Raw genomic sequence first — 19,086 nt, 5'->3', positions numbered from 1 at the left:
CAGATAGTAGAGAAGCTACATACTCTCATTCCTACCATCATAGTTTTGGTGATGAAGAGGGAAATTTTTTTTCTCTAAACAACCCATCATAGAGCACTTTTAGTTTTTGCTTCCCATGTAAGCAATTATCTTACAACAGTGATTAATTATATTTTTAATTTGTCAATTATAACAGTCCTTGGATTTCATATCAAAATAAAATGGAAAAATTACACGTACACCCCCTACGTGGGATGCCCAAGGTTTGTTTTCTCTTCTTCCAAGGGTTTATGGATTAGGATGTATTTGATATGGATACTTGTAATAGATTCTGGGTCTCGAATGCATTCTGAAACGTGATTCGAGAATACCATTAGTTTGGTCCCTTAAACCAGCCGGGTAATTGGCCCATCTGACTGGTCATGTTGGACTAGCCATGTTCAAAGAGCTAAGGGTAATGTGGGTAATGGTCATTTTTGTGTTGGTGGAAAATTATAGGGTTTTGTTTCGTAGTAGACCAAATTTATGGTTTATGAATAGTATATGGTCTAAATTATTAAAAAAAAAAAAAAAAAAAATGAATTTCACATGACTTTGACAAAAACTTTGAGTCAATGAAAACTTAAACTGACTCGAACCTAGTTTGATCATTTCTTAAATTGGGCATTTGAGTCTTCATGACTCTGGCCAGATTTCATGTTTTTTTTTCCCTTGACTCAGGTAATTCGTCCGAATCAAAACCTGGTTTTCCATCTATGATATGGATATTAGAAAGTTACCACCACCTTAATGAAAAAAAAAGAAAAGAAAAAGGAGGGAGTGATTGTGTTAGTGTTGTTATAATTAATTAATCAATGGTGTACTTAAGTAGGTTGATGGGGTCTCATCAATAAAGGAGGAGGAAGTTGGGATGGAGAGGTTCCCAATCACAGGATCAAGCTTGCCGGACTGTACACATGCATGTGGGCCATGCTATCCATGCAAGAGGGTGATGGTGAGCTTCAACAAGTGTTCCATTGCAGAGTCTTGCCATATTGTCTACAGGTGTTGGTGCAGAGGGAGATTCTATCATGTTCCTTCAAATTAACTCACTCAATCATCTTATGTTTTGCCTCTCCACCAATTAATATCTCTATTAATTACTTAATTTCATGATAACATTAGTTTGAGTTTTTTGTTTTTTAATCCATTTTTTTGTTTTTGTTAATATTAATGGTAGCAAAGATCCCTCCTTACTTTTCTTGTACTAGTCTTTATAGAAGCAGTAGTTGGGCAATGAGGAAAGAGGGTGATATGTAAACTAATGCGAACCAGTTCAGGAAACCATCTAACTATCACATGTCAACTCAATGTATCAATAACACTCGGATCTCCCTTAGAAATCTGTACTAATTTTCTATCTGAAACTCCAACATATAAAATTTCAAATCTAGGGTTTTTACACAATTTATACCAAGTTCTAGTGATTCTAGTTCTGACGGTGCTTAATTAGTCTGTCGATTCTGATACCATTGGAAGAACCAGATCAAAACCGATCTAGACAAATAAATTAATCGGTTCCAAAACTAAATCTAGGGAGCCCAGCACGTCCAGGGTGTTGCCAGCCGTTGAGCTCTAGGTATGCGCCTAGATGTGTGCAGCACAGATCAGTCGTTGGATGCCCCCTAGCAGCACCCTGGGCGCACGCCTTCCTGAAAACAATCCTGATCCGTATAGCAATGGTTACTTGGATAATCAAGCATTTATCAGGAGCTTGGTCTTCCTATGGCATTGTCTCAACATTAATTACTAGAATTTATGAGACTTTAACTCTTTGAATTCATGAGATTTTATGAAAAAACAACCCTAAATATAGGGGAGCGATGAGAGCTAAGAACCCTCTCTCTTGTGAATAAAAGCTATATTCGTCTCTCTCCCTGCTTAGAAAAGATGCCCTTGCGCTCCGTGAAAATAATTGTTGTTCTTTCTCTATTCCTCAAAATTATAAACCTGTTAAAGATTTGTATTCCCTAAGGTGAATCATCAGGTAACTTCAAACCTTATGCGATGGATTGAATATTCTAAAACTATAAGAGTTTCGAACACTGGAATAAAAGTTTAAAAAGATCATTATCACCATTTAAAAGCACGTAAAATGAAGGTGTATCCACACAGGAAATTGGGAATTGGGAAATTTTACATTTTGGTACGTCTAGTAGTTTGGATTTGAGATTGGAATTTCCATGCAAGTAAGTCTTCACTTTTGTTTAATTTGGGTAGCAGCAGCAGTAGCACCCAGACGATTTTCTCTCTAGATTTGCATATCAAAAGGTAGAAATGGCTGAAACTACGGCAATGAAAAATGGAAGAAGAAGAAAAGTTAATGCTAAGCCTGATATGACATCTGGTCATCTCGAACAGGGAACCATTCAACATTTGGGATGAAAACGACAATTCTTATCCAAAACATGTAACGCGCGTAAGTTGGCTCAATATTCTTCTTTGATTGAGGCTTTGTTTTCGTTGTCTTGCTCTTACCCATTTCTTCTTCTTCTCTCTCTTATTTGATAGTTCATACTAGTAGGAAGGAAAAGAAAGAAGTTGGGTTTGATCAGAATTTGTTGGGAGACGGAACAGATAAATCATGTCATGTGAGTGTTTCTTCTTTTTGCTCCTTCTTCTTTACTTTATCTGGTTTAGGGTAGTTAATCTTGTGATTTCCCCTGTATAAATATTACATCCCCTGCTTTTTTTAATGAAACTTTACTGCAGAGGAGTTCTCAGAGCTCTAAAAATGTCTCATTCAAGAGGTAACCACAACTGTAGGATGGTTTTTGAACAAGCCCAACATGTTAGGCATCAAAGAAGAATGAAACAAGATAGATTTTTCTGGCCCAAAATGGAAGTACATTTTGCATTTGTGCATAGAAGTGTTAGAATTATATTTGGAATATAATTTCATATTCCCTATTATGGATCAATATTAAATAAAGTAAAACTCAGGCTAATTATGATATTGGTCTAATTAAGGGGGTCATTGGGTTATATTAGGAATCCTATGTGGACTGGCTTTAGTGTGGGCAGATAGATTCCTATTGGGACTGTGATGAGTGAGACCCTATAGGAATTACTATATAAAGAGAGCTAGGTCCCCCTCTACCCATAACAACTAATTATTCTCAATCTCTATTGAGGGGTGCATTCTGGACAGAGAGGGAGATATTCAGTATTCATCATCCCTATGCATAAGGAATTCTCATCGAGCCAGTTACTTTGGGAATAGAGGGGAAACACCTAGATCTTGTTCTTTATTTTCCGCTGCAATCATCATCATTATGGATGCGAAACAAGGTTGGTGGTTTTATCCCTGTTTTTTATTATTTATTTGGTTGTGTTCTTGAACGCCCTATGGAGATCCTGGCTTTTGGGATTTTGTCCCTATTCGGATCAAATTAATCTAACAAGAAGTTCAACAAGCAGATGGGTATTAGTGATGTTCAAATGGGTATGAGATGAACTCAAAAAATCCAAGCCAACTTAGTAGTTCACATAGTCTGGATGGTCACATTGATGGATGTGGTCTGTGTAAAGTGTATTGCTTGATGTATTATTTATTGAAATTCTTGTGTGGGAAACTTTGTATTAGTTTTTGTTGCACTTGAAGCTCCTATGGTGTTGTGGCCAACCATTACTCTGCTCTTCTTATTCCTGTTGCCCACCTGTTCAAGTCATTCCAGTTTGAGTGACCTCACCAAGCCCAGACATGAACTAATTACAGCACACAATGGTGTTGTTGCCACCGATGATGGCCGGTGTTCAAGAATTGGGAGAGATGTTCTCAAGGAAGGAGGTAATGCTGTAGATGCAGCCGTTGCAGCTGCCCTTTGCTTATGTGTTGTGAGCCCAGCATCAAGTGGCCTTGGGGGTGGTGCTTTCATGCTGGTCAGACTAGCCAGTGGGAAGGTAGAAGCATTGGATATGAGAGAAACTGCTCCTCTACATGCTTCCCAGGTGCTTAAATTTGTCTAATTTTCTACTTTTATTTTCATTCTTGTGGGGGATAATGCAATGCAGGGCTCAATCCTAAAATATGTGATTGTCTAACCAGAGGATGACTTCTGTTTTGAAATGTGGGAAGCTAATTTGGAAGCTCAGGTGGGGTTAGACTTGTGTTGTTCAGCCATGGTTAAACTTGGCTGAGTACCTAGATTTTGGTTCACTTATGGGTTAAGGTTCAAGCCTTGGGGCTGTAACACCAAATCTGTACTTCAGTGTAGGTTTTGCTTCTCCTTTTTGTAGTAGTTCTTTATTTATATAAGTTGAAACAAATATGATCCCATCTTGCTGAATTGAAATGCATTTATGGCGAGGAAGATCTCAGACTGATGTTCAAGTAACTGTAAGGCAATAGCTAATTCAAGTTGCCAATCTCTAACATCAGTTCTTTGTTTGTAAATAAGATTTGTACACTTAAGTGAAGACCCTCTGTTACTAATGAATGCATTACTGTCACTTGGTATTTATCTACCCATAAGCTTGTACTTCACAGAAAAATTGAATTCATTGTAGTTGGATCCTCGACTTCTCTTTGTTATTTCTGTTTTTCCTCTTCAGAATATGTATGGTGAAAATTCTTCACTGAAAGCTAGTGGTGCACTTTCTATAGCAGTTCCAGGGGAACTTGCTGGCCTTCACAAAGCTTGGAAACAACATGGGAGGCTTCCATGGAAAAGGCTAGTAAGGCCAGCAGAAAATCTTGCTCGAAAAGGGTTCAAGATATCTCCATATCTCCACATGCAGATGAATAAATCAAAATCAGGGATCTTTGCTGACAAGGGACTTCGTAATATTTTCACATCAAATGGGAGCCTACTGCAGCTAGGAGTTATCTGCCACAATAGAAAACTAGCAAAGACACTCAAAACCATTTCAATATATGGCCCAGATGCATTCTATAACGGTTCAGTCGGGCACAGTTTAGTTAGAGATGTTCAGAAGTTTGGAGGAATACTGACCATGCAAGACCTGGAAAAATATCAAGTCAGAGTGAAGGAGCCAATCTCAGCAAAAATCTCTGGGCTTGAGATACTAGGCATGCCTCCTCCATCTGGTGGTGCTGCAATGATACTTGTAAAATTTAATTTATATCCTCATTTCCTTTATGGTTGATTGTCCAACTCCTTGGCTAGATTCATTATGTAATGTCTTCCAAATCTCCTTTCAGGTTTTAAACATTCTTGCTCAATATGGATTCCCTCAGGGTGTTTCTGGCTCACTGGGGATCCATCGGCAAATTGAAGCATTGAAACATGGATGCGCAGTGAGGATGAATCTTGGTGATCCTGATTTCATTAATGACTCAAAAGTTCTATCTGATATGCTCTCTCCCAAGTTTGCAGAAGACTTGAAGAAAACCATATTTGATAATATGACTTTCGGTCCTAGTCATTATGGTGGCAGGTATGAAAACTCTATTCATATATGAACAATGGTTTCTTGAGGTGACCCACTTCCACCCCAGATGATCTAGGTCAAATGCAAAATTATCAAATTTGGTGGAACATCTGATATAATCACTGTCTATGAAATAGTGTGCAGATTAGATTTTTTCTTTTAACTGTTTTAAAGCCTTTCACAGGTAAGTTCTATCTAGTTGTGGTGATTACACCCTTCATATTTGTACTGAAAAAACTTCACTTTCTTCCAGGTGGAATCAAATCCATGACCATGGCTCTTGTCATATGTCTATAGTAGATAGTGAGCGAAATGCCGTATCCATGACTAGCAGTGTAAACGCTTACTTTGGGTCACTGTTTCTATCGCCAAGTACCGGAATACTGCTTAACAGTAATATGGATGATTTCTCAATACCTGTCGAAGCTTCTTCTGGTCTTCCACCACCTTCTCCTGCCAATTTTATTAGACCAGGCAAAAGGCCATTATCTACTATGTCTCCTACCATTGTCCTCAAGGTAGTAGATGTTTGTGAATGTGTTTCTGTTTCCGTGTTCAGATTGTCTACTTGGTTGTTTTTTCTGAACCAATGGATTACTTCTAAGTGGAGAATGAGTTAGCTCTAATTAAGTTTAAAATATGCAAATTCTCAACTCAATTTTTTTTCTCTCCCTTTAATTGACTATTTTGTGTTCTGGCTCTTTAGGACAAACAACTGAAAGCAGTTGTTGGTGCAAGTGGGGGAGCCATGATCATTGCTGTAACAACACAGGTGTTGTTGAATCATTTTGCCAGGGGAATGGATCCACTCTCTTCTGTTATGGCTCCAAGGTATTATCATCAGGTACCCACACTAAGCCTAATTTACTAACTCTAATTGCTAAGAGACCACCCTCATCCCTTGACCACCTGTGTTCAGGACCAGGGAATCATTAGGAAATACTAGAAAAATTTTACTGTCACCCTCTTCTGTTATGGCTCCAATTCAGAAGTCAAATTCTTTGAAGCTGTAAGAAAGGAATAACTATTCATAGACTGACATGATTGTTCTTGTTCAGATCCAACAAAAATGTTTATGAAACTGTTTGTTGAGAATTGAAGGCTTAATGCATGAGATAAAGGGGATTTGTGTTTGGTTTAAGTGAAAACTGTAAATCCCATTGTTCTCTAACCTCTCTAATAGTACTTTTAACAGCCTAGAGCCCATATGGAGAAGTAGCAACTGGTAAACCTTTTGTTGCAATGGAAGTCATGGTATTTATTACAGGATTCAATTTTAAATTCATGAATTCAAAATATATTCTGGACAGGGCAGTTAATTTTTGCAAACATTTTGACTATAATTATAGGATTTCAGAAATCATGCTTCTTCCCTCATCTGAGGACCAGACCCCCTTAGCAATGAAGTTTGGATAGTAAGTTCTAAGTGTTGAAATTTTATTTGTGCAGCTTATCCCTAATGTGTTAACATATGAGAATTGGACAACTGTCACCGGTGACCACTTTGAAGAAGGGCCATGCCCTACAGAGCCTAGCTGGTGGGACTATATGCCAGTTTGTAGTGCACAGGTTGGAAGGTTTGAAATCCGAAAATGATCCTGTGAATCCGTGCAGCCGGGCTGCTTGGGCAGCACCAGGTTCATGGTGGCGCGCTTTGACCACCTTACCCCTGTTCGGACGCAAATCAAAAGGAGGGGTAATCTTTGGGGAGCTTGCAGGTGTAAGTGATCCAAGAAAAGGTGGCATTCCTGCTGGCTTTTGAACTGGGAGACAGCCTTTGAAATCAGATAGTAGAGAAGCTTTGGTGATGAGAGGGAAATTTTTTTTCTCTAAACAACCCATCATAGAGCACTTTTAGTTTTTGCTTCCCATGTAAGCAATTATTTTATAACAGTGATTAATCACATTTTTAATTTGTCAATTGATTTTTAAAATGGGAAAATTATGCGTACACCCCTTGTACTTTGTCTAAAGTGATAATAAATCCGAAAGTTTCAAAAAATCGCACTTGTACACTCCCTCTATTTTTTCAAAAAATAAAATTAACAGTCCATTAGGAGATGACTATTAAGTGATGACATCATTGCTATTTTTCACTTGAAATGACAATTTTATCCTCTTAATTTTCAAACCCTTTCTCCCTTGATTTACCCCCTTTCACCGTCATCCCCTTGCTAGTTGCCCCAACACCTTGACCTAACTCCATCCTTCGCAACAATAGATCCTTTTTCCATGTCTTTTGGTGTGGCAATTAATTTTTTTTTTCTTTTTAAAAGAATTTTATAATGTGAATATGAATTTAGCTCGTCTCCAGGGAGGCGTGCGTCCAAGGTGCTGCCAGGGGCTATCTAGCGGTTGAGCTGTGCCGCACACATCTCGATGCACACCTAGGAATGTGTGCGGCACACAACCCAATGGCTGGTAAGGCCCTGGGCATTCCCTGTTCCCTGTAGACGATCCAGATCCGTTATTTTAACGATTCCATCCATCCTTGATTAGGACCATCAAAAAGCCAATGATTTTCAGTGTAATGTGAAATTGGTTGACCCTCGCAATCCATACCATGCCTGACGAGCGATCAGAGTGCGGGGGAAAAATTGATAAGACCCGATTAAGCCGGATCGAACCCGACAGATTGACACTCCTAGCCAAAGCCATGCTCCCAGACAGAATCGTCTATTTCTATTTCTATTAAAGCTATAATAATTAAACGATATGTTTAAATTATTATTATAAATAGTTTTTTTTTGTTATAAATAAAAATAAAAACGCAAATATAAATTAGTTATTTCAAAGAGAAAGAGCCTTAACTGCAATTCGCGGAAAACGACTGTTAACAAGCAAAGTCGGCGGAGATATTTAGGAAATAGGTACACAGAAACATAGAACTTATCGCCCCCTCGTGGCCTCAAAGAGAAAGGGTTTAGCTATTTAGGGTTTCGTCTTTGCGATTCTGCGGCGACTGCTTCCTTTGTTCCTCCCTTGATTCGACCGGTGACTGCTCACTTCCTCCGGTAAGTTTTGATTTTTTTATTTATTTATTTTCATTTTCTTTTTTTTCTTCTCGGGTACTGCAAAAGGCGAATAGAACTTTCAGGGTACTTTTGATTTGTGTTTCCATGGCTTACCTTTCCTTTAATAGAGTTTGTATGTGTTTCTGGTACATTATGCGTATAACGTGTCCATTTCTTCATTGTCCAATACATCTAACCGGGACTGACGGGAACGTTTCACAGAGAAGTAGAGAGAAGAACACAAGCAAATACCAAACGATTACTGTAGGGTTCTGTCTCCAGTTGTAGTTGTTGTTGTTGTTACCGCAACAACCTCTGTTCTCAGCTTGTTCTTCTTGTTGGACTTGTAGTTCCACTTCGTCCCCTTCTCCTTTTTCTTTGATTCAAGGCTTGCAGGTGGATCTGAGCTGTTAAATTTTGGCCCACCTTTTTCCTTTCTTCTTTTATTGTTTCAATTCATTTTTTTCTCCTTTCAGTTGCTGCTGGAAATTGATGGTTGGGTTTCTTGATTTTGCACAACCCAACCTCCCCCTCTCCCACACAAAAAAAAAAAAAAAAAAAACACGTGTCCAAATAATCTTGATGCCGTGGGGTGGCCTTTGCAAGAAATTTACCCGTTGTTTCTTCAAGTGTCTGCCGATGTGAAAGATAGGTTTCCATGGAATGATTTGATCATTGTTGAATTTAGTGTGTTCTGAGGTCGACGGATTCTCTTTAAGATGCTTACCGTGAGCTTACCCTAATCAATTGGGAGTATATATTTGACATCCCAGCCTGAACTTGGGTAGGAATTGGAGTTTGGAAGTTCACGTTTGGTATTTGGTGGATTTTGATTTAACTGTTTTTTGGGATCTGAAATGGGGTGAACCTATTTATCATTCTCCTCTCTGCCCTCTCTAATGGGAATCTGCCATGGATTGGGACCTGAGCCCCAAATTGTGAGGCGTATACACAGTTTCAGATTTAAACACTTGTAGGTTAAAACATTTATATTGTTGAAGACCCATTCAGGGGGTGTGGACACTTGATTTTTGTCACCCCTCACTGTAATGACGATATGCAGAGGACCGGTGATCTCCGTCTCAGACACACCAAAAAATAAATGAAGGGAGTGTGTGGATTCGGCCCATGGAAAAATCCATTGGTGCCCAACTCCATAAGGAGGTGCCACATAACATCCAAAGGAAACCAAATGAAAAGGAGAGTAAAAAAATAAAAATAAAGAGAAAGAATAAAATCGGGAGGATAAAAAAAAAAGGAAAACAAAAAAGATACCTAAATCTAAGGAGGGAAAGGGTAAAATGAAAAAGAAACATAAAAACCCTAAAATAATGGTAGGGTGAGATAAATATAAAAACAAAAAGATTAAAAAAGGAAGGGGGAGCCGTCATTCTCTAAGAGGGGAGAGAGACGAGAGGAGAGTGAAAGAAAGGGGACAGCAAGGCAAAAGAAAAGAATTTGGGAAAGAGAAGGGTCTGGTCATAGGAAAGGACGGAGAGAGAGCAGGAAAAAACCAGAGAGAGTGAGAAAAGAAAAAAACAGAGAGCAAAAAGGAAGGAACAGAGAGCAGAAAAATGGAGAGAATAGAGAGAATAGAGAGAAACAGAGAGGGAAAGATAGAGAGCAGAGAGAGTGAAAAGGAGGAGGGAATGAAAAGGATCTGAGACAGTGAAGCCAAGGCTTCTCTGAGCCGGAGGAGGCGACCAGCCAGCGTGGTTCTTCATCTTCTTCCTGTTTTTGTTTTTATTTTCTTCTCTTCTGCTTAAATTCTAGCCATGGTTCTCCATCTTCCTTCCATTTTCTGAACTTCTTTCACTCATCACCGAATCCATTATTCCCTAAACCCATCTGCTCACCACTATCAACGAAACTCACTCACACCCCAGTCAAACCCATTTTCGTTTTTCCTTCTCTTCTTTACTTCTTTACTTCTTTACTTCTACCTAAAAGCCTATTAGCCAAATTCGGTTTCTGTGAAACCCATCTCTGATTTCGTTTCCACCGACCCATTCCATTCATCATTTCTTTTTATTTTTGTCCATTCCTCCGAGACCAGCGACCCATTTACCCATTTCCATTTCTGGTTCTTGTCAATCTATTTGGAAGATACGTCTGCAACAGCCACAAAGAAGACGATGCTGCAATCGTGAAAGGCTGCTTTGGTTCGAAGGGTTCTGCTTTGGTTTTATTTTTTCCATTTCTGTTTGTCTTCTTTTATTCTGTTTATTTCCATTTGTAATAATCCCTTTCTCATCTTGATTCCCCGGTTGTAATAACGTCCCTACACCCATCAAGCACACGGCCGATTGCATTGGGAGCTCCAAGAAGACCCCAGGTGAATCCCTATTCCCAATTCCTTTTGCTTACTTTCTTTAGATATATGTGAATTCCCATGCCCTCACCCCTGTTAGCCTCTTGCTATATCTATTTTCAGTTTTGAGCCATAATCCCCTGCTTCTAGTTCTCTCTGCTGTGTATGATATTTGCTGTCATGTTCCATGAGTTCATGCTGTAATATGTGGGATTGTGTTCATTGGTTGGTGGAATTTATTTTTGAAAAGTCACATGATGCATGACCTTGTCCCCATAATTCTTAGTTTTGTTGTGTTGATCGGTTGCCGACTGGATTGCTTTGTGTCAAGTTTAATTTTGATGGATAAAGGAATTCTGCTATAATCATTCTCTTCCCTGTTGATTCTTTGTGCCATTTTGAGTCTTGAGTTGGGGTTATTTTAGTTGTCCAAGTGGTTTACCGGTCTATTGCTTTGAGTTTTATGAGCTAATTCTTGAATCAGGCCGTGTTTTGTGGGTTGGGCTTTCTTGATTGCTGAATCATTTAATTAAATGGGATGAAATCAGAGTATATAGGATTTGGACGTGATCCCTTTCATGATTTGGGTTCAGGGGTTGCAATGACTCAACCATTTGTCCATCCAGTATTCGTTTGGATTTCTTTGAGCTGAGCTCGGGGCATTGCAGCACCCGGATCCATGAATTGTAAGAGAATTTAAATGGGATTTAGTTGAGTTGTGGGTTTGGGCCATATTCCTAATTTGGGCCCATTTTGATTGGGAGCCAATTGACCTTGGCTTGGGTTTGGGCATTGACCCATTAACCTGATGTGGATCGAGTGGAGAGTTTGGGCCCATGAGTGCATTTTAGTTCACCATTTAGGATTAAATAAGTCCTCCCCAAATTCAAATCAATAATTAATCCCACCTAGAATGCCCATCTAGTGGCCTGAGTTGATACGTTTAATGTGGGGATCCCTTGGGACGTAGTTACACGCTCTTTGAGATGGGAGTTGGGCTAGCCCGTCATCTAGCCCGCAGGTGTTTAGTAATTCTTTTGTCGTTTATTAGGATAAGATTTGCGTGTTTTAATCGTGTGAATTCCATGCATGCCATGTCTAGCCAAATTAGAGTAATTTAGCTATATATTGCATGTGCTAATGTGATTAGATTGTATATATTTACCCTGTTTTATCAGTTTAATTGTTTGTTATGTCGATGTAATTATTTTTACACCCTAGGATAGAATAACATAGAAATTTGGTGTAGGATTGCAAGTGTCATGCCTAGATGCCTAGTATAGGACAAGTGGCTTGAAACTAGGATTGTATTAGTGAGTAACAATGGTCAAAAGAAGGATGACCGGCTCTGGGCCGGGCGGATTGGGTGCCTAACACCTTCCCAATCTGTAACTTGACACTTACCCATCGACTTTGGTAAACCTCAGCCTTATCCAATGAGTCAATAGTCTCCCCCATTCGCGGGAGAAATCTGAGGGCCCTAGACCCTTTCTAGGTGGCGGCTTCCTATTGACCCGTTTACCCTCTTAGGAGGAATCAGGGTCATTGGTTTAGGTTTCACCGGCGAGATGCGGTTCGTATCGAGAAGAACCTACCCCTTGTCGGGGAATTTGGATTTTTCGGAATCCATGGTTCTTACAGGGGGCTTGGGCTTGGCTGAGCCCGTCAGGGTCAGGGTCAGGGCCAGGGTTGAGATTTTAGGCCCTGAGTCAGGGTCAGAGCAGGCCTGGGCTAAGCTATGAGGATTCAGGGTTGGGTTAGGGTTTTAAAAAGCCCGGGCCAGCCCGGCGCTGTTGCAGCCCTACTATAATACTATATATGCTTCCTTATTGGTTGATGATTAATTATTGATATTGAATCCCCCACTCATCTTTAGTTTCAGAATTGCTTCCGTACCTTTCATGCATTTGTGATCAATCTCATGATGTTTACATTGCTTCTTTTTTTAAGTTTTTTCCCAACCCCTCTTCTTGTTTATGCAATTAGGTGCAAAAATTAGGTCATGTTTCTCGTGGAGTTAATTTCAGACAGAACCCCTTTTCTTCTGAGTTCCTCTTCTTATATTTTTGGATAAAACTTAACCCAGTGTAGTGCTTGATTTTCCATTTGATGAGAGAATACCCGTTGATGGCTAATGGCCATATACTTATTATTAATCTTCGTAATAGTATTTTTTTTTCAGTTCAAAAGATTTGACTTTATTTTCTAACCAAAGTATAAGATACTAAAATATAGGAGGAGATTTGAATTCGATTTTGCAGTTCTCGGTTTCTAATCCTTTAGCTTAGAACTCCACGCTCTAGTGTTTATAGGTATTCTCTTTTTGCAGATTTTTATGGGGTTTTCTCATTTTGGTGAGCCTTTTCATTTATCACCAAATAGCTTTCTTAAGTAGGATTTTCTTGTAGCTTCTGCATTTTATCAAGGGCGTACCCAGTGCACAAGGCTCCCTACTGCAGGGTCTGGGTTGGGTGATAATGTATGCAGCCTTAATTCCGTGTCGCGGAGAGGCTGTTTCCCAACTCCAACCCACGACCACTAGGTTGTAATGGAGTAACCTTACCGTTGTAATGAGGTCCGCCCTCTACTGCTTCTTCATTTCATACCGTAGAAATATTTGGAACTTTGCTTAGATGGAGTGTTAGTTTTGAATCCCCCCCCCCCCCCCAAAGATTTGCTATGACACTAATTGGAAAAATTAAATTCTTAAAAATTGAACCTGTTCCGGTTATTGTACCGAACATGACTTTGGATAGGGCCTATTGGAGGGCAAGGATTCATGTGGCAGACCCCATTTAGCTGAGATTTTTCTGTCATGCTGGGTTGGGCTTCTTTCCTCTTAGTATCTTTCGTTTGTCTTTTTCCATTTTTCCACATCTCATCTTTGTCCCCATCCCCTTTTTTATTGGATCCATGTAGCCGACCCCATTAAGTTGATTTAAGGCTGAGTTTGTTGTTGTTTTTTGTTGTTGTTATTTCATGGATCTCAAGAAATTGTAGCCCAATAGCTGATGAGTATTATCAAATCAAGAACCGGAACAGGAGTTCTAAGTCTTACATGTACAGATTTTGAAAAAATCATACGGCCATGTGAATTGAGAGGGTTTATAGTATATGATGCATAGAATACATCTTGGGGAAAGGAGGAGATAATTGATGTCCTTGACAAAATTGTCACTTCTTGTTGACATTGTTCTCGAAGGATTCTTTGAATGCTCTGGTGCTCTTCAACAAAGAGACCGTCACTCCCATTCAACCTTTGAGTAGAATATTACCCAAAGTAATGGAGTTTTCCAATGATTTGTCTCCAGATATTCCCAATGGATTCAAGAAATGGATCAGAAGCTCCACAAGAGATACTGGATACAGATGTCAAATTGTTTTTTGAATCAGCTCCTCCTCGTAGAGATAGTCTCAGCCTTAGTAAGAGATTGGAGGAATTCATTGAAAGAAACTCCTCATCATCAGGCAAGTGAAGTTCTTTACCATAAGTTAAGATATGTTTTACCACAGAAGCTACAAAGATTCTCATTCTTTTGTTTGCATGAACTCTGACGTGGTTTGGTTGGGTCTGGTGTTTTTGTTTGTTCTTAATTTCAGGAAATGAAAGACCTAATAGGGTTGTATGCGTAACATCTGGTGGTACTACAGTTCCTCTGGAACGGCGATGTGTTCGATTTATTGATAACTTCAGCTCAGGTCATCGAGGAGCAGCATCCACCGAGTATGTTAAGATGACTCCTTTAATGTTTCTACTGCTATTTGCTTAAACATTAAACCTGATTTTGACAAGATGGACCTGTGGGTAATGCTGCAGGTATTTTCTGAAGGCTGGATATGCTGTCATCTTTCTTCATCGACGGTGAATATTATGCTGATATCGAGTTTTTTGCACAGATGTAGTTTACTTTGTGCAAGAGAATAACTAGTAATTCTTTTCTTTTTTTACCTGGTGTTTTTATTAATGTAATCGCTTAATATAGGGGAACCTTCCAGCCATATTGCAGATCGCTTCCTGAAGATTCTTTCCTGGAATGTTTTGAGGTTACAGAGGAGTCTTCTGTTCAAGGTCTGCTCCTTTGAGCTTAACTCATAAATATTAATGAAAAGAATTGTATCCTTGAAGGACTCAAAAATTGAACCCTTCATACTATACCATCAACATTGCACCATACCAGGCCTTCTTTCACAAATATGAGTAGCCTGGAAGAGCATCCATGAAAATTTTTAACATATTTCCATAATTGCATTTGTCCAATTTCTTTGGTGCTATTAATGTGCTAAAGGGTTAGCTGGTCATTGATCTCCCATCTCTTCTCTGATTATTGTTAGGAACTCTACCATATAGACGGAATTACCGGTTTTGATTTTATTTTTCTTTTCCTTTTTTCCCCATACAAGCCATGGATATTTCTCTTTTGGGGGAGGTGGAGTGGGAGGAATCAATTTTTCTGGAATTGATTTTTCTGGCACTGGTCTCACTGGACTTGGTGTTCTTTTTCAGTGTGTCAGTCGCATTCTGCAGTAGCGACAAGGGCACTCAGGGATCATCATGCTGTATGGACCATTATAATTTATATTACTTTTGTTTATTATTGTGGTTTTCTATTTTGACCTTTATGGATAATTTGCTTTGCCAATCCTATTTTGCTGGAGAAAAGCTACTGTGTAACACTGATAATAACCTACCTTCCCTAATTGCAGGCAGTAAAGAAACAGCTCTTACTGAAACTTCCTTATACCTCAATCTTTGAATATCTTCAGGTTAGCTTGATTTTTCACAAACCAAATGTATTAGTATTCAGTATGTTTGGAGTGATGTTTGAATGCTAGAATTGGTTAAGTGTAGCTGAAGGTTGTCCATATACTTTATGATGACGCATCTTTTGTTTTCCCTTACCTTTATCTAAATATTTTGGGGGCCCGTTTTATTCTCGTTGCATGAACAAGAGAATTTCAGCAAGATTGTCTTATGATAACATTTTTCAACACTCAAGCTGAGGAAATTTTTTGGTATTTGTTAACAGATGTTAAGGATGGTTGCCATGTCAATGAGGCGTCTCGGGTCGCATTGCATGTTTTATCTTGCTGCTGCAGTATCCGACTTCTACGTTCCTTGGGAGTGTATGGTAAGAATGTGTACAGTTATCTGAATGAGTTTGTATTACTTTATCTTATGCTTACACATGCACTGGGTTTAGCTGAGCCACTTCCATTGCTGAACGCTAGGATTTCCCTATAATTTGAAGGAACTATGTTTGACAGATAAGACATATATTTGGTCATACATTCAAAATTATTATTATTTATTGGACCCTGATGATCTCGCAATCTCATTGTTGAACACAAGATTCAATCAGTTTTGTTGTACACCACCACATGGTTACCTTATGTTCTCAGTCTCATTGTTGTGCAGGTAGAGCACAAGATTCAATCAGCCTGTGGTCCTCTAGATATGCAACTAGCTCAAGTGCCAAAGATGCTCTCGCTGCTGAGGAAAGAATGGTCTCCCATGGCCTTCTGCATTTCTTTCAAGGTTCCTTGTCTAATATTTCAATACACCTGCTAGTAGAAATTTCATGTCTTTTTTTTTTTTTTTGGGAGGGGGGGTGATGGGGTTGATTAACAGAGTAGAAATAAATATACATATACTTAAGGAAGCAACCAAATGTGCAGATGTTTCATTTGTTTATTCTTGAATTTGTTCTTACCATCTGTCATGGATTTTCAGTTTTGAGAAATATTTAGGAAATATTGTTTTGTGTCATGAAAATACATTAGTTCCCAGGGTAAAACCTAGTTTGGGGATTCATGTGACATAGTAGGTCTTTTAGCTTTCTCCAGCTTTCATAGTCGTCTTTTATGTGCCTCACTGCCTCCCTCTGTTACCTTTTTCTTTCATGCCTTTGAAAACAAATTAAATGAGGTACTTCTTTTCTATTTAAATTTTCTCTCCTTTTCTTTGTTTCATGATTAGCCATCTCATGTCTCATGTAAGGAAACAATCTGGTGAAACATCTGATCCAATCATCAGCAAAAGAAACTTGTTGAAATTATTCTCAGTTTACTTGTGCATCTGATGATGCAAGCACTGCTTTATTTACTGGAGAAATCTTCAAATGTGAACCTACTTAGCATACAAAATATTAAGAAGTTGATGTTCAGTTCCTTTTCAACAGCTGGAAACAGATCCAAAGATTTTATTAGAGAAGGCTGATAAGGCCCTAAGGAAGTACAAGGTGCATATGGTAGTGGCTAACGAGCTTTCAACTCGTAAAGAAGAAGTCATAGTCGTCACAGAAAGTGAAAAAATTACAGTTCACAGAGACAAAAACCAGGCTGATGATGACGTGGAGAATCCTCTCATTAAACTCTTGGTAGAGAAACATTCAGCTTATATTGAAGAATCCATTCCAAGAGAAACAGCCTAGATCACAACATAGATGTCAGACAATCCTCACATTTCTTCCTTAATAATATTTTTGGTAGGTCATCTCTAACCCCAATCTGCCCTTTCTACTTTCGTGGAAGTGTAGTACAAAAATGATTTAAGAATAAAGCAAGGATAGTTGATCATGATTCATGAATGAAAAGAAGAAATAATTTTCCCCTTATTTTATATTTCCATTTTGTATACAGGCCAACATGTTGTTGCCTAATAATGTAAGCAATGGGACAGTCCATGGTTGCAATTCAGTAAACTGAATTTATTTGTTCCATTCTATATATTATCTCCTGAACTTGATGGGATTATCTGATTATTAGTTCTGTACTTCAAGATTTATACTTTTTCTGCCTACAGCTTGCATCAGTATGTCTTTGAAATCTTATATGTTTTAAAAATTTTTTAGAGAGATTGCAATGACCTCAAGCCGCCCCACACCCCCCCCCCCCCAAAAAAAAAAAAAAAAAAAAAAAAAAAAAAAAAACCTTGCTTGTCCCCTTTTGCCACCCTGCATCTGGAATTAAAGCAACTCTATGACAACCCCTGGATTTGTCTCAGTTGCCTTGATTTCAGAGAGAAGAAAGGGAAACAGAGTGAGGGTGGATTCCTAGCATTGTCCAATTGCCACCCGGCCATATAGATGTGGTTTCAACTCATTTTTTGGGACTAGATGTGATCTGGAAAATAGAAATAAAACAATTAATAGGCTAATTGTTGTTGTCATCAAGGTCTGGAAACAGTCTCTCTGTGAATACAGGAGTAAGACTGTACATTGTGACCCTCCATAGACCCCCCAGTGGCGGGAGCCTCGTGCACTGGGTTTTGCCCTGTAAAGGTTTGTTATTTTTTTAAATGCCACAAGGTCTTTATTTAGCTATGTGGATAGATGATATGTCCATTTTGTTCATTTGATAGAGAGGACATGGTTTACATTAGCCACGTCACATTTTAGAGTCTACTACCCATTTTTCTGTTGGCACACTTTTATATGTCAATGCATGTGTACTAGTACTGTAGAGTCTAGACATTACTATGCATTCTTCTAACTCTTGTAAGAACAGACGGTTTAGATTTTAAAAAAATGTAAAAATGGACTTGTGATTTATATGTAAACATTACCTTCCATTGTTACATGAATTAAATGAGTGAGTGTCGCTTAAGCCGTGGGCCCTTGTACAATTGGAATCAGAATTGGCTGCGACTAATCCCAATTCTGAATGTTTCGGAACGGTAATTATAATGTTTTCGAGATCAGATCATTGGGTTCTATATCTAAGGGGCCGATTCTAGGGTTTCGGGATTGACTTTGGCTAATTCTCATCGGATATAGGTTAGAATCGGTAGTAACCAATTAGACCCTCGATTCCATTTTTAATAATTGACTCTGGTTTTCATTTCGGTTTCAGTCTTGGGTCGTGCTATGGCAATGAACTGCTCTCCAATGAGGCATTCAAGGGCTGGGCTGGCTAGATGTTTGCTGGGTCCGTGCAACCCAACCGTTGGATGCTCATTGGACACTCATTGGCCAGGACGCTCATTGGAAAGGAGCCGGATCCGTGTTATGTCCATATTTAACTGAAAAAAGGCCGGTTTCAACCAAACCTAGCTTGACCTTTCAGTAGTCATGTTTATATTTAAGTTATGTGATAGGATTTGTTCATAATTTTTTTTTTTTTTGAATCAATGTCATCCTCCCCTATGGTTTCAAATCACCCTCTTTTTACCCAAAAAAAATAAAATTCATTCTCTTCTCTCCTTTATCCCTCTAAATACCCTGCCTATATTAAATAAAAAAAGTTTGTTACTTTATCATATGTTATCACACTCTCTCATTCTCTTCCCTTGATTCCAAATATAGGGATATGCAAATGGAAATTCCAATTACAGGCAGTACTACTAGTAGT

The 19,086-nt window shown here is 38.8% G+C and overlaps 1 protein-coding gene and 1 pseudogene across 1 annotated transcript; both read left to right on the top strand.

The window, feature by feature from the left end:
• Positions 1–2,523: 2,523 nt before the first annotated feature.
• LOC122661507 lies at positions 2,524–7,211 on the top strand (annotated as a pseudogene).
• A 6,510-nt stretch (positions 7,212–13,721) lies between these two features.
• LOC122661913 (phosphopantothenate--cysteine ligase 2-like) lies at positions 13,722–17,351 on the top strand. Its single transcript, XM_043857427.1, has 9 exons — positions 13,722–14,205; positions 14,338–14,461; positions 14,555–14,599; positions 14,721–14,806; positions 15,242–15,294; positions 15,442–15,501; positions 15,765–15,866; positions 16,154–16,273; positions 16,917–17,351. The coding sequence occupies exons 1-9, from the start codon at positions 14,034–14,036 to the stop codon at positions 17,166–17,168; spliced, it is 1,014 nt and encodes a 337-aa protein (XP_043713362.1). The 5' UTR covers positions 13,722–14,033; the 3' UTR covers positions 17,169–17,351.
• The last annotated feature ends 1,735 nt before the right edge of the window (positions 17,352–19,086 follow it).

This window comes from Telopea speciosissima, chromosome 1 (assembly GCF_018873765.1).
Source record: "Telopea speciosissima isolate NSW1024214 ecotype Mountain lineage chromosome 1, Tspe_v1, whole genome shotgun sequence".
Classification (NCBI taxonomy): domain Eukaryota; kingdom Viridiplantae; phylum Streptophyta; class Magnoliopsida; order Proteales; family Proteaceae; genus Telopea; species Telopea speciosissima.
This window is presented reverse-complemented; position numbering and strand designations above follow the sequence as displayed.